At 39.9% G+C, this 19,913-nt stretch overlaps 1 protein-coding gene across 3 annotated transcripts in view; it reads left to right on the top strand.

Annotated features, from left to right (window-relative positions):
* The window catches only part of PDLIM5 (PDZ and LIM domain 5), a 130,893-nt gene that overhangs the window by 98,667 nt on the left and 12,313 nt on the right, over positions 1-19,913 (top strand). For all 3 annotated transcript variants that reach the window (XM_086746127.1, XM_086746125.1, XM_086746124.1), the window contains 2 exons: positions 2,849-3,033; positions 15,433-15,607. In XM_086746127.1, coding sequence (XP_086602253.1) covers positions 2,849-3,033; positions 15,433-15,607 — 360 coding nt within the window. The remainder of the gene's footprint in view (positions 1-2,848; positions 3,034-15,432; positions 15,608-19,913) is intronic.

Here is a 19,913-nt window from a genome sequence, read left to right as displayed (position 1 = left end):
GGGTTGAACATCTCTAGGGTGCAGGCACTTCTTTTAAAATAAGACAAAGATGGATTTAATCTCTCTCTACAGAGAACACTGCATGTGTGTTCGCAGGCAACTGTGTGATTAGAGGCTGCGATTCAGGAAAAACGGCATGTGCACTATTCCCTGCAGCCCACCGTAGCTGGGCAATATCACACTGGAGAAACTTGCCAAGCTGCACTAGCAGCCTGCCTGTTAAATTAACAGGCTGTAGTGCCAGCTTGAATTTGTCCAACTCTTGCTTGAAAGAACCAGGCATGAAGTACAAAGGGCGTCCAAGACCTGTCAGAAGTTTTGCCCTAAGGCCAACACAGTCCACTCTGTCAGAGTGATAGCTTCAAGCTTTTCCCTTGGGAAGCTTCTCTCTGCTGTAGGCTCCTGGCATATGGCCCACCAGAGCTGGTCAAAAGTCACAGGTTTTACAGCTGGGTTTATCATTGTCTTTTATTTTGGGGCATCAGGATTCACCTTTCCAGTCTTTTAGTTTTCTACACTAAAGTCTAAAGGTCTCCAGTAATCGGTTGCTTCAGGAGCTAGCATGCAATGTCATGGAAAAGCCTCAGTGTTAAACCATGAAAATAGCAATGGTGGAAGTACAAATTGGCATTGCAAGTAGCCTTGTGGCTAGTGTCACTATTTCCTCGCCTATACCTCCTATAAGGCTGCAGTTTGCCAGCAGCACACCTTAGCCATTTCTGCATTTTTTCTATCCTCCTCCTGCCTGAAGGATACCCTTTTCGCTTGTCTTGCATCCATTTTTTGCTTAAGTAGCCTGTTCTGTGTAAAGACAGCTGCTGGCTCAGCAGGATTTTCTTATTTATGACAGATGATTTGTATGGTTTATGATTTATATGTTCCAGACAAAGGCAGTAAAGAGGTGCTAGACTTGAAAAGTGATTTGACAAGTGGTGATGAGTCTTTTGGATGGAGAAGGAGGAAACTGGGCTTTTTAAGACCAACAGTGTTTTGAGGAATTCTTCAAGTTGTAATGGGGCTCTGTCCTGGTGCAGGTTTGATGGGTTACATGTCAAATGTACTTAACAGTATAGAAGGACGTTTCTGTGACACTGGATTTGCAGACACGCACTTTTTTCATAGTGGAAGCCAGTCCTAAACTGCCTTGTCTTCAACTCCTGAGCCTGCTACTTAGCATCAGAGGATGGCTTCCCATCCTTTTTCCTTCGCTCTGCAATGGCACTTTTACGCAGTATATCTCTGCTGCTTCAAAATCTGTTGTTAAAAAGACTCGTATCCCAAGCCTTTAAGGAGACTACTGCATACCTGAAATGCCTCCATCTGCACCATACAAATGTCTTTAAGTGTCTTTTAACATTTGAATCTAACAGAATGCAGGGTCTCACTTTGTGCTTCACTGGGCTGGTGCGCGCTGCCTATAGCAAATCCATCAGGGTGTCAGTTCGGCACAGCTACCGCTCTTATCAAAAGCCTACAAATGCAGTAGCTGTTACTCATTAAACTGAGCATTCAGATGTATTCTCTGAACTGTGATTTTTTTTTTTTTATCCCTTACCCAGAAAAAGATTCCAAATACATCAATTATTAACCCTGTAAATCTAGAGACAAAAGAAAAAAATTCAAGATTATGAACTTGCGTTTTGGCCTCATGGTGTGTTCAAGTTCTTGCATGTTGTATGGACAAGGCAATTTTGTGCGTGTGCAATACTTGTAAGAGTAGCTAAAGGATTTTTACTTTATGAACTTGGCACAATCTATAATTCTGTGAATGACCCTGGTGAAATACGCAGGATGCCTGTGTGCTGTAAATTTGTTTTTCTTCACTAGGGAAGGACTACAAGGCTTCTGATGTGTTAAATGATGGCTTTCCAGATTGCACAAAATATGTATTTGGAATTGTTTTGGCTGTATTTCGCAATGTTGTTGAGTTCATTTCCTGTTTTTGTGAGCCTCTTAGTTTGCAAATGACCTTCATTAGCAATTACTCCTCTACTTTGAAGATTTTTTTTTTAAATGAAAATATTTATTTCCAGCTTCCCAAAGGCAAATATCCATTATACAAATACTGTTGCACTGCATAAATTTTTTTTATGATAGCTTTCTCATTCTTGAACAGCATTTGGAAATGAGAAATGAAAAATTTTCTTGCTGGCAATGTAATTAGTGTCTAGTTATACTCTATGTAAATTGTGATTAAGTACAGTTTTCATCATGTGTTTTTTAAATAGCTAAAAGAGTTATGCTAACCCTTAAAATATAGAAGCAGCTGTAAACTGCTCTAAAGAGGCAATATAAAATACTGTGCACATTATTTTGTGAATGATGCAACTTATAGCTCGTTTAAAATACTTAATTTTTTGGAGGAGCAGTGGCCCACAGAAGAAAATTGCATTTAATTAAATCAGTTTTAGATTGATTATTTTTATTATGATCTACAAGTATAATCTGACTATATGAGTATTTGCCTACTCTCCAAGAAAAAAAAAGTATTGAAAAAATCTGAGAGTATACCAAATTTACAGTAAGGGTTTTGCTGTAACATGTGTCATGCCAACACTTAATTATTTTAAATGGAAATTGTGAAGGGCTTTAGTTGTCTAGATTGATGTTTGGCAGAATTTACTCAAGTGTCCAGTTCTTAAAAAAATAGCTTAAAAATAACTTGCACAGCGTTGTCCTGGGATGATCACCCCGGCATTGGTGATGACAGAGTAGTGGGTGCTGCTCTGTTGCACCAGGGTGCAGGGGTGTCACTCCACATCTCCCATTTCACAAACACTTTCACTTCAGCTAGTTCTTGTTCTAGCAAGAAACGTGTTTTATTTTTTCCTCCCTCATTTCTGAACAGTGATTCCCTGGAGGCTACCCAGTCTGCCGCTTTTGTGTCCACCTCGGCGAGGACCGTGCCTGCCCGCCAAGAAAATGTGGATGTGAGACCTTCTTCCACCAGCACCACATCTGCCGCAGCCCTCAAGCCAACGGGACCCCCGGGTGCTGCCAAGTACTCAGGCTGGCAGCCTGCGAACCAAGCAGGTAACCTTCAGTGAGGCTTTTTCTTGTTTGCTTAAAGACCCTTGGATAGCTCAGGAAAATATACTTGACCATGAGGGTATAAACAGCAGCCTTCAAATGGCTATTTATGTGTTTTGAGTACCGGCCAGTTTGTTTACAAAAGAGGAGAAGAAAAACAGGTTTAGCAGTTTTAGTAAACCAGTAGCCTCACAGATTTAATTGGTTTCACAGACGAGCAAAATCAGATGTCTCTGACCTCTATTAAAAGCATACATACCAATAGAATGTATATAGATATATATACATGCACACCTCCCTCACAGTTTTAATTTAACGCTTCCCATGTGGCTGTAAATTCAGCAAAGCATATTCCATGCCATTTCAGGGATGGGAATATCAACAGATATGTTTTCCAAGTGATCTTTTCTGAAGTAGATGTTAATTTAAAAAAAAAAAAAAAAAATTAAAACAATACAGTGGTATTTGGCATTTGTAGGTTTTATTTGAGCAGGGTGCCAGAGTGTTGCATGGGTTTGTGATATGAAGATTTGTTTAAAAGTGGGTTCTTGCAAGGACAGTTTAAATAGCTATTGACTGTAGTTTGGTGATTCTTACCCCTTTCAACCAGCACCATAGTCTTATGTCTGGAAAGCATGCCATTTTCTCTACACTCCTATCTTATAACCATATCTGTATTAAGAAACGTTGTATGTGTAATTGTGTACCTATATTTTCATAATATTCTATGCAGTAATTTGGTGTAATCTTTTAATGTAACTTGTTTCTTAAGTTGAATCAGTCTTTGGTGCTGAACCAAACTTGAGTAGGAATTTCAAAGGATCTGGGAAATCTGTGTTACTAATTAAGCTTTAACTTCAGATTTTTTCTTTGAGAATGAGGTGAATATTCTTGATTCTCCTGACAGGATCTAAGGTGCTAAATAGCTTTTTTTTTTTTTTTTTTTTTTTTTATTTCTACTGTTAAAGATTTTCCCCTCTTTAAAAGTATATCCAGTCCAGAAAAGGAACTACAGAGGCCCTGACATAAAAATAAAGATAAAACATACGGTGTTAATGCGGTTTGTTTTATAATGGCTTTGGCACATCTGGCTAAATTACTGGGTGCCTGGTAAGAAAGTGTTTCGGGACATGCAGTTCTGCATTAAGCCTCAAGATGGCAATACGCTGTCATGTCTGTACTTACCCATCAACTAGTGAGTATATTCTTAAGGGCAAGGTAAAGACTTGTTTAAGTTTAGGTCATTTTAATTCTAGCATTGTTTACTTCTTTGAGTTAGCTAGCATTAGAGGGGAAAAAAACCCAACTCTTCTTAAAGTTATGTTTTTGGTAGCATGTGTACTGAAGGCAAGCATTTGTGGGAATATGATAATCCTGCATTTTTGTAAGTGACTGACTGCACTACGTGTTTGGTGTAACTCTTTTTCTGTCTCCCCAAGTGATAAATTTATTTCACTTGCACTGAAACCACCTATCAGCTTGGGATTTCAGCAGTACCACACCCTTTTTCAGTATGTTGGTAGGTGTTTAATTGCTGAATCCTACTAGCATGCTTTGGTATTAATATTAGTCTAATGTTTGAAATATATATATATATATATATATATATATATTTATGATGGGTACGTTAAGGAGAAAGATTTATGTGGATTAGTTAAATTACACTTATTTCCATCCTTCTGTGAAAATCTGTGCCCATGCTCTGGATAAGATGAAAATGTCTTTTTTCACATTAGAGGTACCAGATAGGTAGGTGAGGGGTAGAGCCAGCCAAACAATTTTTGGTTGTTATGTTCCAGAATAGCTTACAAAAAACTTACGAAATTCATATTGATAGAGAAGATGGTGGAAGACAACACTTGTGAGGATGTCAACACTGTGCTGCTTTGCCATAGTGGCCTGGGATGTAGTGCTTAACTTCCAAAGCAGCAAAGATATTACCTCCCTCAAAAATATTGGAGGAGCCAGAAATAAAAAATGTAGGAGAGAGAGGCATTGAAAACACAAAGTTTCATAAAATGTGCAACTGGAAAAATAAAAATATCCAAAGTTTTGCCTTACCTGAGCTTACTCAATAAGGCTGAAACCTGCAGTCTGACAGGTAAAACTGTTTCAATACTTGAGTGTTTTGATAAAATTAGTCAGATGTTGAAGAAAAAACACTGTAACCGTTTCAGGACATGTTTGGACTTCTGTCATTAATTCTGCTGTTTGTTTGCAGTCTGTGAGCATAAAGTGTTCTTTAAAGTAAAATTGCCAGTACTTCACAGGCCAAACAAAATTTGGCTTAGTAGATCATAGGCCTGACAAAGTTTTAAACAAACAAAAAGACCCTTCCTTTGGAGCCTCATTGATTTCATAGTTGAAATCTAGCTTAGGAAATAATGAGAAGCGAGACATAATCTTATGTAAATGCGTGTATCAGTATGCTATTAACAGCAGAAACTTCTTTGCAGTACAGTTTTGTAGCTCTAACAGCACTCACCCTTCTAATGAATATTGTATATAACACCAAGTTGTTTCCATAGCAAAGCAGATATGTTGCAGGATTTTGTTTGTGTCTGGAGAAGCTGTCATCTTAATAAAAAGATGTTTGATGATGTGGCATGAATATTACCAGTGATTTTTTTTTTTTATTAAGGTGTCTGACTACTCAGATACCAAATCATTTGGTCAGACAACATTTTTTAGTTTATTAGCTGGAATCTGCCTTTCTTCCATAGGCCACCAGATAACACCCTTATGGTTTTTTATTAAAAGTAGCATGGGGGTTTTTCTTGGGTTTTGGTTTAGGGTTTGGGTTTTTTTTGGTTGTGGTTTTTTTTTTCTTCTTCTTTTGAGATTGTGCAGAGATGCCTGAGGGTCTCAGAGGAATTTTGTTGGAACTGAGATGTGATCTCCATTGATCTCTGTTTCATAACCTGACAAGAAAAAGCTGAGGAGGAAAAAGATGGTCTAAAATGAATAGCTGAGATAGCAACCCTGGAGATGCTTCAGGCACTGGGTTTCTTTTTACAGAAGTCAGTCATGATCCAAGTGATCTCGCAATGATGGCACCTTTGCAGCTGAACTATCCTCATCCTCTGTTGAGAGGCACTCATGGGGTACCCACGAACGCTACTATGCTGGTCATGCACTGTGAAGGTAACAGAGGTTTTATCCCTCTCTGGAGTAAAATCCTGATATTGCAGGATTCCACCATGGTTTGGTAGAGGAAATAAGGGCCAGTTGCCTCACACGTACTTTTAAGGCATGGGTAAGAAGCCTGACTTGTCAAACCAATGAACAAAAAAGGTCAGATCTTTGGCACGTTGGGTGCACAAGGGGTTGAAGATTTGGGGCTGGTGGGGTCTGTGCACACAGTGCAGCAGTGGCATCTACCTGGACAGAGGTTTCCAAATAACATATTTGCTAGCAACCTCTCTTGTCTGTATTGCTGTTTTTTTCAGTTGTTGAAATAAGTCAAATTGTGGCTGTTACTGTGTGTTAAGTGTACGGTCTAGAATTTATAATAGTTCTCATTTCATTTTTATTAAGCTATAATGTTCTGTTCACCCACCAGAGGGAGAAGCTTTTTACAAGATTATATTCAGTTTCAAAAAAAAAATGCCCACAACGTCCTAGCTACATTGCAGTGAGTTACATTACTATTTGGTAGCTAACTATTACCCTATGCTTATGTAGCATTGCTCACCCCCAAAGCATTTGACAGTCTTGGTACCAGGTGCAATGGAATGGCTTCCACCCACCACTGCCATGCAGTCACTTCTTGGGTGAAATGTAACAGCTGCTTGTCAGCACACTATAATACTCCACGGCATCTTGAAAGGAAGTGAATAGTACCATGGCAAATTGAAACTGCTGGGACAATTTAAGAAAGTATAATTAGCCAATAAATGCAGTTATGCAAACTGGAGCTTGGCCAGGAGAGGAACTGTTCTCGTGGACAGCACAGCAAGATCTGTGATGGTCAGAAGTGGTCAGGACTTCGAACGTTACATTTCTGATGCAAAATTGCCTCCTCTTTCCCAGCATCTTTGAAACGCTGTTGTCAGAGGGTGAGCTGCTGGCGCAGTGGGGACCAGAGAGGCTGGGCACCGGGCACAGCACTACCAGCACCATGTCCTGCCTTCCAGTACAGGAGCTGGGCAAGCAGCATCCTGCTTCACTTACAGGGGTCTGGTGGGATCACAGGGGTCCTGTGGTGAGCTGGTATAGCTGTCGACCAGAAAAGCTGGTTTGCTGCTTGGAGAGGAGGGTTTCATCGCAATCAATGACCTTCGTTCCTCCTGGGCTTGGCAGCTGAGTATGAGGATGGGATGAGGAAGGTTTGTAATACAAGCGTTTGAAGCTTGCAGTTTTAAGTGACCAGTTACCCACATGTGCCAATTTCCTTATTCCCAGGGCCTTTCTCAGCCTGATACCACTGGGATATATAATCCCCTTCCAGCAGAGCTGCTCAGGAATGTCAGCGTATTCTGCAATACCCACAACTGTCAGTTGCCTAATCCCAAGCCAGCACATGTGTTAAGCACATGCTGCCTTCAGCAGAGGGAACACACTTGGAAGCTGACTGTAAGCATAGAAAAATTGGTCCCCAGGCAACTTTGTTTGAAAAGTATGCTATTTCCTTGCAGTTGTTTTCATGTGTTTGGTAGACTTGCATTTACCATCTCTGGAGTTATCCTTAGCATGCTGTCTTGCTGCATTTTTCTTTTCTATCTCATTCCCTCGATAATATTAGAACTTTAAAAGCAGAAGAAAATACAAGCCTACTCCTAGGTGTGAAATGACATCCTGACTTGCATATACTGACAGTTTGGGTCTTTGTCTCCTTCCTTGCAACTTGTTCTGTAGAGATTTGCTACGGAAAATGGGGTAAAAATCCAGACTGTATCAGACTCGGGAGTCTGGCTGTAAGGTCAAAGAGTATGAAGCTGTGGAGAGGGAGGAAAGCACTGAGATTTATTGTGATATTGCAAAATGCTGTCCTGCTAGTAAGGCCTTGCTCAAGGTCCATAAAGGGATGGACTGTGGCATTTTCTGTCCTTGTCACCTTTTGTTTTTCTGTGTTTCACTTGTAATTACCCCAGCCCCTGTCTCTGTTGTGTTTAGCTTACAGGCCACTCTGACTCGATGGCCCATCGGCTTTGGGAATACTTTTGCATGGAAAGGGCAACTGAACTATTGTATCAGCATCCCTTTGTTCATGAAGTTCTGCAATTTTGTTTTTAAGGCCCTTTCATCCCAATTTGTTTCCTTTGTAGAACAGGAAATTAAAGGCAGGACTAATTATTATAGGGGTTCAAGGGTCTACATGCCCATTGAGGACCATGATCTGCACTTGCAGAAGAAACTGGAGTAAGACTACAAGTTGTTAAGGCAAATCCTTGTATTGTTGGTAAGGCCTCTGCTAGAAACAGTCCCAAAATATAAACAGTTCCAGTATTTTTCACTGAAAAAGGTAGTTAAAGATTGCTCCTCCATGATGCAGTCACCATTCAGAAAAACAGAAAGCCTTGTCCATAAAAGTGGTATGATTGACAGATTAAAACACAAAAGCTTCCTGGTCCTGGTGTATGGACTGTTATTCTTATTAATTTTTCATCTAATCTAAATTATTATATCATCATGTGACAGCAAACCACAAGAATTTATTCTTACAAGTTAAGTAATATGAAGTCACTTAGCCAAGCAAAACCCATTGTGAAACCAGAGTAATTTATAAATGTCAACCTTAATTTGATGGTAGTATGAAATTGTAGCTCCTGCAGACATGGTGAAAAAATTAATATGTTTCTAAAACTTGAATGTTTATATTTAAGAAGGAGCACATTATAGTAATGATGCAGAAATGTACCACGTACTTGTTAGAGGCAGAATGACCAGGTGTACCTCACTACTGGATCTGCTGAACAGTAACTCAGCTTTCTGTTACAAGTATGACCTTTGACAATTTTGCTGTGATTTGATGTTGCTAAATTCATGTGCTATTGCAGCAAGCTGTGCACTTAAACTAATTGCATACATAAATCAGATAAATGCATGTTCCTTTCTCCAGTCATTTAAACAGAGGTGAAGAGATTATTTGTCTGTGTCATTATTTCACACCCGTTGAGTGGGAATGTTCACCGACTTGCAAAATTAGATGCTTGTCATCTTTGATTTCTTAAAAAGTAACTAGCCTGTTGTCACAAACCGGCTCACCAGGTCAGTTCCCCTTCATTCGCTAGTGTGAACTTAAGGCAGTGAGATGGACATCCAAGAATTATGCCTGATATTTGGCTGACAAATGAAAAATCAATATCCCTCTGGTAAATTCTTTCTTACCACTATTCAATGTTAAACATCAGCTCCATGAAACTGGTGGATAATCTGTGTGTGATCGAATGTGACTGGACTGTCATGTCCTCTGCAGGCATAGTCAGGCTGTTGAGGTCAGAACAGGAGCTCAAAGGGAGGGAGGCAGAACGTTATCTGCAGAAAGCTACCAAATGGGTTTCTAAACCCACTCCAGAGAAATGCAACACTACTGTACAGGTCTTCGTTTTCTCTTTCTCCTCAAGGCATGTTTTCGGTAAAAGTGACACCAGTTGTGCCAAATTTGTGACAGTATGTGATGTAACAAATCACAAGGAGACAGGCTGAGTGAGCCAAAACCACCATACTCATTTTAGTTCAGATGCTTTACAGCTAATTTAGCCAGAGCCTTTCTAGTTGAAAGGCGGGTTGCTAGCGCAGGAGCTCAGCCCCTCGAGTTGCAGGGGTTATTGAAATTGGGCCGGGGTGGCACCTGTTGTGATTTTCCATGGGGCGCATACCAGACTTCACTAGCATTTAAAGACATGATAATGGTTTAATCCTTCCTGTTCTTCCTTTAATCAGCAGTGGGGGGTTTAGCTCTGACTGCACTTCCAAGACTCCCGTAGGAAACAAAAGCAGAACTGCTGAACACAGAGGTTTGGGTGATTTTTGTGGTTTTTGGGGTTTTTTTTCTCTGCTGTTGCTTGTCCTGTAGCTTTCTCCATTGAACTTGTGTGATTTCACACAGGCCTGGGAGTGGATGGGGTGTTATATACGACTAATGTAGCGAGCCGACAGCCGAGCTTTTCAGACACGTTGCTTCCTCCGGCCATCTGTTTGATTTGGAGGAAGGGAACAGGAAGATTTCTTGCTGTACAGATATATTAAGAAAAGTCAGAAAATTGGACATATGAAGCTTTATATTTTCCATTTATAATACAGTAGTTTGATAGCAGTGTATAAATCACTGAGTTAGAACACTTTAAAATGAAGTTCTGGCACTCCCACCACTTAAAGTAGCATTGTTATTTATAGATATTACATGAAGCCTGATGTTATGTTTAAGTGAGCGTTAAACAGTTCAGGCTGTTGTATTGTTGCTACGCACCGGAGAACCTCTGTCAAAGTGACTTTGGCACCGCCACGTATCCGCCTTTCTCCCTTTGTCTTCCAAACCTTTCACCAGTGTTTGCAGTTATCCATGTGCTCAGCGATGGAACAGCCTATTGTTAGCCTAACGAGGGCAAAGTCACACTGGGATTTTTGAAAAAGAAAAAAAAAAAAAAGCCAGTTCTTTACCTTGCCTAAAACTTTGTTAAATATTAAACTAGCCATACCAAGGAGTTTAGTGAAAGCAAACACTGAGGGTTTTCTAAACTTAAACCTAATAATGTAGAAAGTTAATATCAGGTACAGAGTGTTTTCTGTTTTAGAAAAGCCAGCTATGACAATACACAAGTGCAAATCAACGGTGCTTTAGAACGTTTAAGTAAGGGGAGCGAAGGTGAAGTGAAGCCTGCAGAAGTCTGAAATTTGGCTACAGAGATCTTTTTCAATGACATGCAGGGAACCCAGACCTCTGACACTCAGGGCAGAATAGCTCCTGATGGAGTGTATATCTCCTATAAATTATTTCTTTTATTTTTAAAATTGTATTTATTTATTGTGCGTTATAATTCTTCAGAGCACCTGCAAAAGTTGCTGCGCTCTGTCCCATTTCAAGCAACAAAGGTAGCATCCAGAAAATATGTGGTGACATTGTATCATCATGCAGCTGGAGTTGTTTCCTTTTCCCTCCTCACTCTGTCATCGTTTGCGATTAAAAATGTGCATGCACCTCGCCAGACCTTGGGTACCAGGGCACTTCCCCAGCACTTTTTGAAAACGGAGCTGCTGCTGAGGTCCAAAATCATACATGTAAAATGTAAAAAGCAAAGCATAAAGCACACACCACAGGAGAGCTCAAACGGATCGCCAAGGGTTGAGAGCTTTTGCTTAGATTGAGTGTAATAATTTGTACCTACCTTGTTATTACTGGTGTGCCCTGGTGAAAGCTTCTCATTGCAAGGAAAAACACCTGCATAAGTTTTCAGGGCCTGATGTTTTTCTTTAAATCATGTGGTTGTGTTTCAGTCTGAAAGGTTTCCAAGGGAATAGGGAAGAGAAAGGAGAGGAGGAGAGTGCGGGAACTCTGAGAGCTGCCTTCCTCTCTGCTTGCAGAAAAAAAACATCTTGACCGGTACAGGAGTGTTAAACTTGGTGTTTATGTAGAAGGGATCGTTGGGAAGCATCAGTGTTCATTCTGAACAGGAGAACAGGCCTAATATTTGAAATTCAGTAGCTACAAGAGGTAGAATATTGTTGGAAAAATGTACTGAGAATTCATATAGACTTTAAGCAGGAAAGTAATAGTGTTGGGTTTTTTTAAAAAGCAAAACAGACCAAACCAAACAAAAACGCAACCATACCAACCAAAACCAGAAAAATGTTCCGTGGGTTTGCAGTGGAAGTAAATGAACCTTTGCCAAAATTACTGGAGTGTTAAAGTCATGTTTCTGACCTATACAAATATGCAAGTGGGCAGTAAAAGCTGTCCTCAGGGTGGTGTTCAGATGGGAATGAGAAAGATAAAAGATGGAAGCAAATCAAGCAATGAGAAAGGGAGGATTATCTATGGTGAAAAAAAAAAATCTAGTAGAACAACTGTAGAAGGTTTACAAAGAAACCAGTATAATAAATGTGGTGAAATAGCCATTACTGTACTTTACCGGTGTATTTTCTTTAATGGATCTAAATGCATTGGAAGCAGACTGACTCTTCTTTAGGATGACAAAGCTGAACTGAAAGAAACTTGAGTCCACTTCAGAACAGGAGTAGAGGGGAATAATACTGTGTGCGACCAACAAGATTTAATGTGAATGCAAAGAGAAAAATACCTTTTGAGAGAATGCTGTGGGGACAAATAATGAGCATGGGTGGGGAGCTTCCTGGCTTTACATTGGCCTCAAGAGGTGGAAGAAGAGACTGTTTAATAAAATACTTTAAAGTTTTGCTTTTCAAGGATTTTTTTAAGCAGAAATGAACCTTTTCTTCTTAGTTCTCAGCTGCTGACAGCATCTGCAGTGATCAATTAGTTATTGTTCCCACAATAGTAGACCAAATAGTGACATAAATTTACAAATGACAGTCAAAAAGCCTTTTAGAAATTAGTTTTTGTCCAGTATCCAAAAATATTCTGGCAAATATAGAAGTATCTGAAGGCTTAGGGCTTATTTGTTATTCCTCTTACCCTGTTTGCATTGTGATCCCATGGGGGTCCTGCATCTGCTGAAGGTTTGTGCATTGAACTTGAGTTCGTTGATTTTAGTGGAAGTGGAGTGGGTCCATTTGCCTTCACTGGTCCTCATCACTAAATGCCCATCTTGTTTTGGCTTAGGCCACATCTCTTGCTTAACACAGTACTAATTTGTATGGTTCGCTTAAAAGAGAATTTTTTGTTTTAACATGGGGTCATTAATACACCAAAAAGTTATTTTCCAAACTGATGGACTATCTACTTCTCTCCTATTTTAGTGCTTTGAATAACTCAGAAATGACTGATTTGTTTAACAACTTGAAAGTTTATGTAGACAAATCCTGCTTCTGGCCAGTAGTAACTTTAAAGTTGGGTAGTGTTCAGAAAAGCATCTTTCATAAAACCAGCACTAATGAAAGCTGTAACGAGACCAAAGAGGAGGGAATAATTGTGATGTTTGTACTTTTTTTTTTTCTTTTCTGCCTTTAAGCAAGCAGAAGGACTTTTATTAAGTATGCAGTGCAAACAAGAGCTAGCTGATGTGTCTGAATGGGCTTTGGGATTCAGTGGATAACTCAAACAGAAATTAGCAATTTGCTAGAAGCTGCGCTGCAATTTGATTTATGGCAAAAGCAGTCTTCAAACAGATTTGGGGTTAGTGTGTATTTTTGTCTTCTCCTGAAATGAGACCTGAAAATTAGAAGGCCATGTGTGATGACAGAGCAGGAAAGTGCTATTAATCAAAACCACTTTTGTTCATGTCTTCAAAGCCTTTCTGCCACCTTTTCCATTTTTATCTGTTCCTATGTTTTCAGTTTAGCAGGCATTTATAATCTAAAATGAACTGCAGTAGCAGAGTGACTTGTTCAAGATCAAGTGCTTTTATTCCTCAATATGTTCTACTCAGGAATGCTGAATGTTTCTAGAATCAAGATGTTATTTTCCAAGATACTGCAAATTAATGAATTATACATTACATATAAACAATAGTCTTACATTTAAAAACAAAACCAAAACACAACAAAACCCACTGATGAACTGGTATAATTTTTGCTACCTCAGGTACTGAAAAGAATCAAAAAATATGTCAGTCTTGAAAGACTTGATTCAAGAAAATTTGATGAACCAGCCAGTTAGACAAAAAAAAAAAAAGGTGTATGACTATATTGCTGCTTCATAAAGAGAATAAGTAAGCAAAAGCAGGCATTGAGCCCATATCAGTGGAGTAATGCCAAGCATAACTATAGTACAAATGTATTGGTTTTAAAAAGTATTTCTCTTCCATCTGTGTTCCCTTAGCTTACAGACGTGTGAATAGACAGGAGGGTTATTAACTGAAATTAGTTTGATTTAATTGTGTGGTGTGTGGCTATCTTAGTTCTGTGAATTGTAGGCCATTTCTGGTGAGTTTTATGTGCGTTTACTGTTGTTTAAATTTAGCTTCTCTGTGAATTAGTGTGCCACTTCCATTTGAGCAGGGAATGCAGTATTTTACCCGAAAGGTATTTGCAACTTTTCTGTAGGGTGGAGGCTGATCAGGATTACATTAAGGGAGGTAATGATAATTGTTTTTGTCTTTTCCCTAGAATATAGTATGAAAGATGGGAGAGGAAAAATAGCACAAAGATTAACAGCTCCACAAGCTATTTTTTTCACAAAGCTACATACCAATGCCTTGACCTTGTGTTGGAGAGCTACATAGTTGCAACAGAAGCATCATCCTGCACTGCCTGACATCTTTGTCATTGCTTGGTTGTTTCTCTCTGAGCTTCCACTTGGATCTTAATTTCATTTTTTTATTTGCAAGGCTTAGTACAGCTTCACTAAAGCCAGGACATTGAGTAAATACTCATGATTTCTCTTGCCTGTGGTTACAAACAAAAGGCTGTGGAAATGTGGGGGTTTTTAGCGTACCTGAAAAAGAAAAAGAGTTCTCCACTTGACAGGAGTAACTGCTCCCAAAAACTTGTGTTGCTGTAGCTTGTACGTTACCAAGGTACATATATCAATAGAGGAGAAAGAAAAACAGAGGACTGTTTGTTTCTTCATTACCCTTGGCAACAGTATCATCTGTGCCTTTCATTTTTGTAAATGGCATTTTTCATACTCCACAAAAGCTTGTATCTACTCTACAACTCTAAAAACCTGAGCACAAATGGAAGTGTGTGGATGTATACATTCCTGAAAGCATCAGGTTTTTATTTCAGTGTCACAACTTTTATAAAGAGGATATGAATGTGGCCTTTGGAGTGCTTCCGATTGGCAGTATCTAGTGATTTAGGCTAGTGTTTAAATTTGATTTAGAAATATGTTTTCCTTATACAGTACTGTATTTTAGGTTCCTGTACATGTTGTATTGAATGTGTACTCTTGTTTAATCTTAGTGATGATGTATGATCTATTGCTCTCATTGTAAAATGTTTTGAGTAGGTATGTCATATTCTCCCATCTCTTTTCATACACTGATATTCTTGGCTTCAGCTTTTGTATCCAAAGCAAAATAATGCCTTCACAGGTTGTATATTCTTTCGCTTAACTTCTTTAGTATGTTGAAATTTGTCCGCTACTTAAAGCTAGCCAAAACCGTTCTCTGTTATTTCACAGACATTTCATAAAGTAGGTGGGACTTACTTGATGAGGAACAAGGGGAAAATAAGTGCTTTTTAATTTGTTCCTTTAAGTAGGCAGGTATACACAGGACAAAGATGTTAGGTAAATGTTGCTCGTTGCTTGTATTTCAAAATAATTTACTTGGTACTGAAAGATGGTCTTCTAAATGCTTTTGGCACTTTTTTTTTTCCCAGCTCCTGCCAGTGGATGGACATCAAACAGTATTAAACCACCTGGAACAACTGCCTCGAGTGAAAAATTTGCAACAGCACCTCAGCTAAATGAGCAAGACACGTTGGTTCAGAGGGCAGAGCATATTCCTGCAGGAAAGCGTACTCCCATGTGTGCGCACTGTAATCAAGTCATTAGGTTTGTATCTATTTGTCTTACGGGCTCTCTGACAGCAGGGCTTTGTTTTGTTTTCGTGGTTTTTGATTCCTTAGTCACAAGTTGTTTAAGGCTTCATTTCAGTAATGCTGAACACTGTTTTCATGCATGGTTTATCTAACAAAACTGAGAATGAGAGTAATGATAGAGGAAAACATTGTGAACTGCTAACAGTCACGGCCTTACAACCTCTTTTTACAGAGAACCAGAAAGCTGGGTGGAGTAGAGCAGAAGTAAAACCAAAGAAAAATAAGCAAGTTAGTTTTCACTTATACTGTCAGTGAATTCTGACAATTAGATATTATTGTCTCATCCAGGGAACTATAATCATTTTTCATGTCAATGTGCAAATCATCCTGATTTTCATCTACCTTGCATTTTATTTCTTTCCTAAAATAGAGATTTCCTGAGATTACCTTTGGAAGAAGGGGCACGCAACTTAGGAGGACTACAAGGATGTAGTGAGGTTACAGAGGGAGAAAATTAGGAGGGCCAAAGCCCAGCAGGAACTTAATCTGGCTGCTGCCATAGAAGACAATTAAAAATGTTTCTATAAATATATTAGCAACAAAAGGAGGGCTAAGGAGAATCTCCATCCTTCATTGGATGTGGGGCGAAATATAGTGGCAAAGGATGAGGAGAAGGCTGAGGTATTGCTTAATGCCTTCTTTGCCTCAGTCTATAATAGTAAGACCAGTTGTTCTCGGGGCACGCAGGCCCTTGAGCTGGAAGACAGGGACAGGGAGCAGAATGAAGCCCCCCATAATCCAAGGGGAAACGGTTGGTGACCTGCTACACAGCTTAGACACACACAAGTCTGTGGGGCCGGATGGGATCCACCCAAGGAGACTGAGGGAGCTGGCAGAAATGCTCACCAAGCCACTCTCCATAATTTATCAGGTGACCTGGCTAACTGGGGAGGTCCCAGTTGACTGCAGGTTAGTGAATGTGATGCTCATCTACAAGAAGGGCCAGGATCTGAGGAACTACAGGCCTATCAGTCTGACCTTGGTGCCGGGGAAGGTTATGAAGCAAATAATCTTGAGTGCCATCACACACCACATACAGGATAACCGGGTGACCAGGCTCAGTCAGCACGGGTTTATGAAAGGCAAGTCCTGCTTGACTAACCTGGTCTCCTTCTGTGACAAGGTGACTCGCGTAGTGGATGAGAGAAAGGCTGTGGATTTTGTCTACCTAGACTTTAGTAAAGCCTTTGACACTGTTTCCCACAACATTCTCCTGGAGTAACTGGCTGCTCATGGCTTGGATGGGCGTATTCTTCTCTGAGTTAAAAACTATCTGGATGGCCAGACCCAAAGAGTTGTGGTGAATGGAGTTAAATCCAGCTGGCAGCCGGTCACAAGTGATGTTCCCCAGGGCTCAGTATTGTGGCCAGTTCTGTTGTAAATCTTTATCAACAATCTGGACAAGGGGATCGAGTGCACTCTCAGTAAGTTTGCATCTCAGTAAGTTGTAAGACAACACCAAGTTGGATGGGAGTGTTGATCTGTTTGAGGGTACAGAGCGATCTGGACAGGCTGTATGGATAGGTTGAGGCCAATTGTATGAGATTCAACAAGGCCAAGTGCCAGGTCCTGTACTTGGGTCACAACAACCCCATGCAACACTACAGGTTTAGAGAAGAGTGGCTAGAAAGCTGCCCAGCAGAAAAGGACTTGAGGGTGTTGGTCAACAGCCGGCTGATTGTGGGCCTGCTCAGGTGGCCAAGAAGGCCAATAGCATCCCAGCTTGTATCAAAAATTGTGTGGCCAGCAGAACTAGGGAAGTGATTGTCCCCCTGTACTCGACCCTGGTGAGGCCACACCTCGAATACTGTGTTCAGTGTTGGGCCCCTCACTGCAAGAAAGACATTGAGGTTCTGGAGCATGTCCAAAGAAGAGCAGTGAAACTGGGGAAGGGCCTAGAGCACAAGTCTTATGAGGAGTGGCTGAGGGAACTGGGGTTGTTTAGTCTGGAGAAAAGGAGCTCAGGGGAGACCTTATTGCTCTCTACAGCTACCTGAAAGGAGGTAGTAGCAAGATGATGTTGGTGTCTTCTCTCAAGTAACAAGTGATAGGATGAGAGGAAACAGCCTCAAGGTGTGCCACAGGAGATTTAAATCAGATATTAGGAAAAAATTCTTCACTGAAAGGGTTATCAAGCATTGGAACAGGCTGCCCAGGGAAGTGGTTGAGTCACCATCCCTGGTAGTATTTAAAAGACATGTAGATGTGGCACGTAAGGACGTGGTTTAGTGGTGGACTTGGCAGTGTTAGGTTAACAGTTGGACTTGATGATCTTAAAGGTCTTTTCCAACCTAAGTGATTCTATGATTGGAAGAAATGTATTTTTTAAAAATGTTTTCTTTTTGCTTGTTCAGTCGTCTGTGTTGTTGAACTACCAGGGGAAAGGTATTGTAGTATTTCTCTTTTATTCATCTATTTCCCACGTTTTCAGTGAACAAAATAGGAGAGCCTGCACTATGTTTCACCATGGTTAAGGGAAGAGACTTGTTTGATTAGAAAGCATGAGTTCTGAAAAATGAGGAGCTCTTTGAGCTGTGTATATTTTATTCGGTATAATAGAAAATCAACCTTGCCACCATGACTTTTCACAACCTCTTGAGCCCTGGCTTGGATTCTGCATCAGAAGATGCAACTAACTCAAATCACTTGATCTCTAGGGGTCAACTGAGCCCAGCTTGTTTACTTCCAGTAGATTTCTGTTCTGCTAGTTCACTACCAGTTCAGTTAACATCAGGTTAAATTTAGAGGACTCTTTGCTGACTGTTCTGTGATGTTCTGGAGAAGTTTTTCCTTCTTCCAATGTATATGTCAAGGAAATAAAAATATATTATCTGAATCCTTTTGAAGCAATAGAAAAAACTTACGCAAATTCCCAACATAGGTGTATGTCTTTTCTAATCCAGATATTTTGCTTCACTGCAAAATGGAAAATTAATGTCAAAAAGGTCTATGCACTTTTTGCATGGGAGTCGTCTGATTCGTTTAACAGTTTTGTCTATATAACCATCTTGTATGTCTTTAGTATCCTGACTTTTTTGTTCCCTGGGCAGTGGAGAGCTTTGGATTTGTGTCTAGTAAATAATATGCAAGCATCATGTCCTTGTCTTTTTGTTACCATCATTTCGGTTTAAAAATAAATACAAACATAGCAAATCCACTATATACTGCATCTTTCATGCACATCAGTGCCTTTTACAGCACCTGCAGTTTAGCAGGGATTGGTGATGCTTTGTGCCGTGGGGTCTCAAAGCACAGTCTACAGATCACTCCTGAGCAGCCAGCCTCTGTGTTTGGCCCTTAAATCACTTGCTGCTACTCCCCGCTTTGATCACATTAAAAAAGGAGATGAGCTTCTGCCCTTTAAGTAGGAAAGCGTATTGGTCCACGGAGCAACCTTTGCTCCTTAGTGGCTGCATGAGGAGAGACTGCAGAACCCTACTTGACAGTACCAAGCCATTGTCACCTATTGTAAGTGACACCTCTTCATGAATAGTAACTGATACCCATGGCTAAGTTCTTTGTAATTTGCTGTTGATATTTAAATCCTTATATTTCTTCATATGTTAAATGCCACTTCAATTATTAAAAGCAAGCATTGTTTCATTTGAGGATGAGTTGACGTGAATTAATCAATGCCAAACATGCTTCGTGTTCACAGCATACAGTGGATTTGAAAGATTGCAATGGCATTTTGAATTCAACTTTTAGCATAATTACAGTTCATGCCCTTAGTGGTAGGATTACCTATGAAAAGGTAGGAGGAGAATCAAGTGACATTGCCTTGTACATCTGTTTTGAAGCCAAAATGCATTGTGGAGTTGGTTACTTTACACTCAGGCATAGAATAACCATGGCTGATGGAGCCAAAGCAATTTCTTAGAGACATCTTATAATTTTTTAATATATCTTTAATTATTCATGCAGTGATTGTCTGAAGATTCTAGTTTTTTCCAAAGCTTCATTAAGTAAGCTTTTCTTTCCATATCTAAAAGAATCAAAGCTGGAAGCAAACTAAATTTCCCATGATCTACTTGCTGTCATGGTCTGACAAACTTCTGACATTTCCTCATGAAGACTTCTGGTTCTGGGGCAGTCTTACCAAGTGCTGCAGTGAAGTCCAAAGAAGGAAGTCCCTTCCTTTGAAGTCCAAATGTGTTTTCCTTGGATCTCCACTGAGAACGTACTCTTTGATGTGTCTGCTTGTGAGTGATGATTTGGCTTTGTCACTCTTTCGCAGAACTTACTTGTTTTTAAAGGCA

Source organism: Chlamydotis macqueenii, chromosome 4, assembly GCF_036417535.1.
Source record: "Chlamydotis macqueenii isolate bChlMac1 chromosome 4, bChlMac1.mat, whole genome shotgun sequence".
Taxonomy (NCBI): domain Eukaryota; kingdom Metazoa; phylum Chordata; class Aves; order Otidiformes; family Otididae; genus Chlamydotis; species Chlamydotis macqueenii.
Note: the sequence above shows the minus strand (reverse complement) of the source record. Positions and strands in the feature narration are given on the sequence as shown.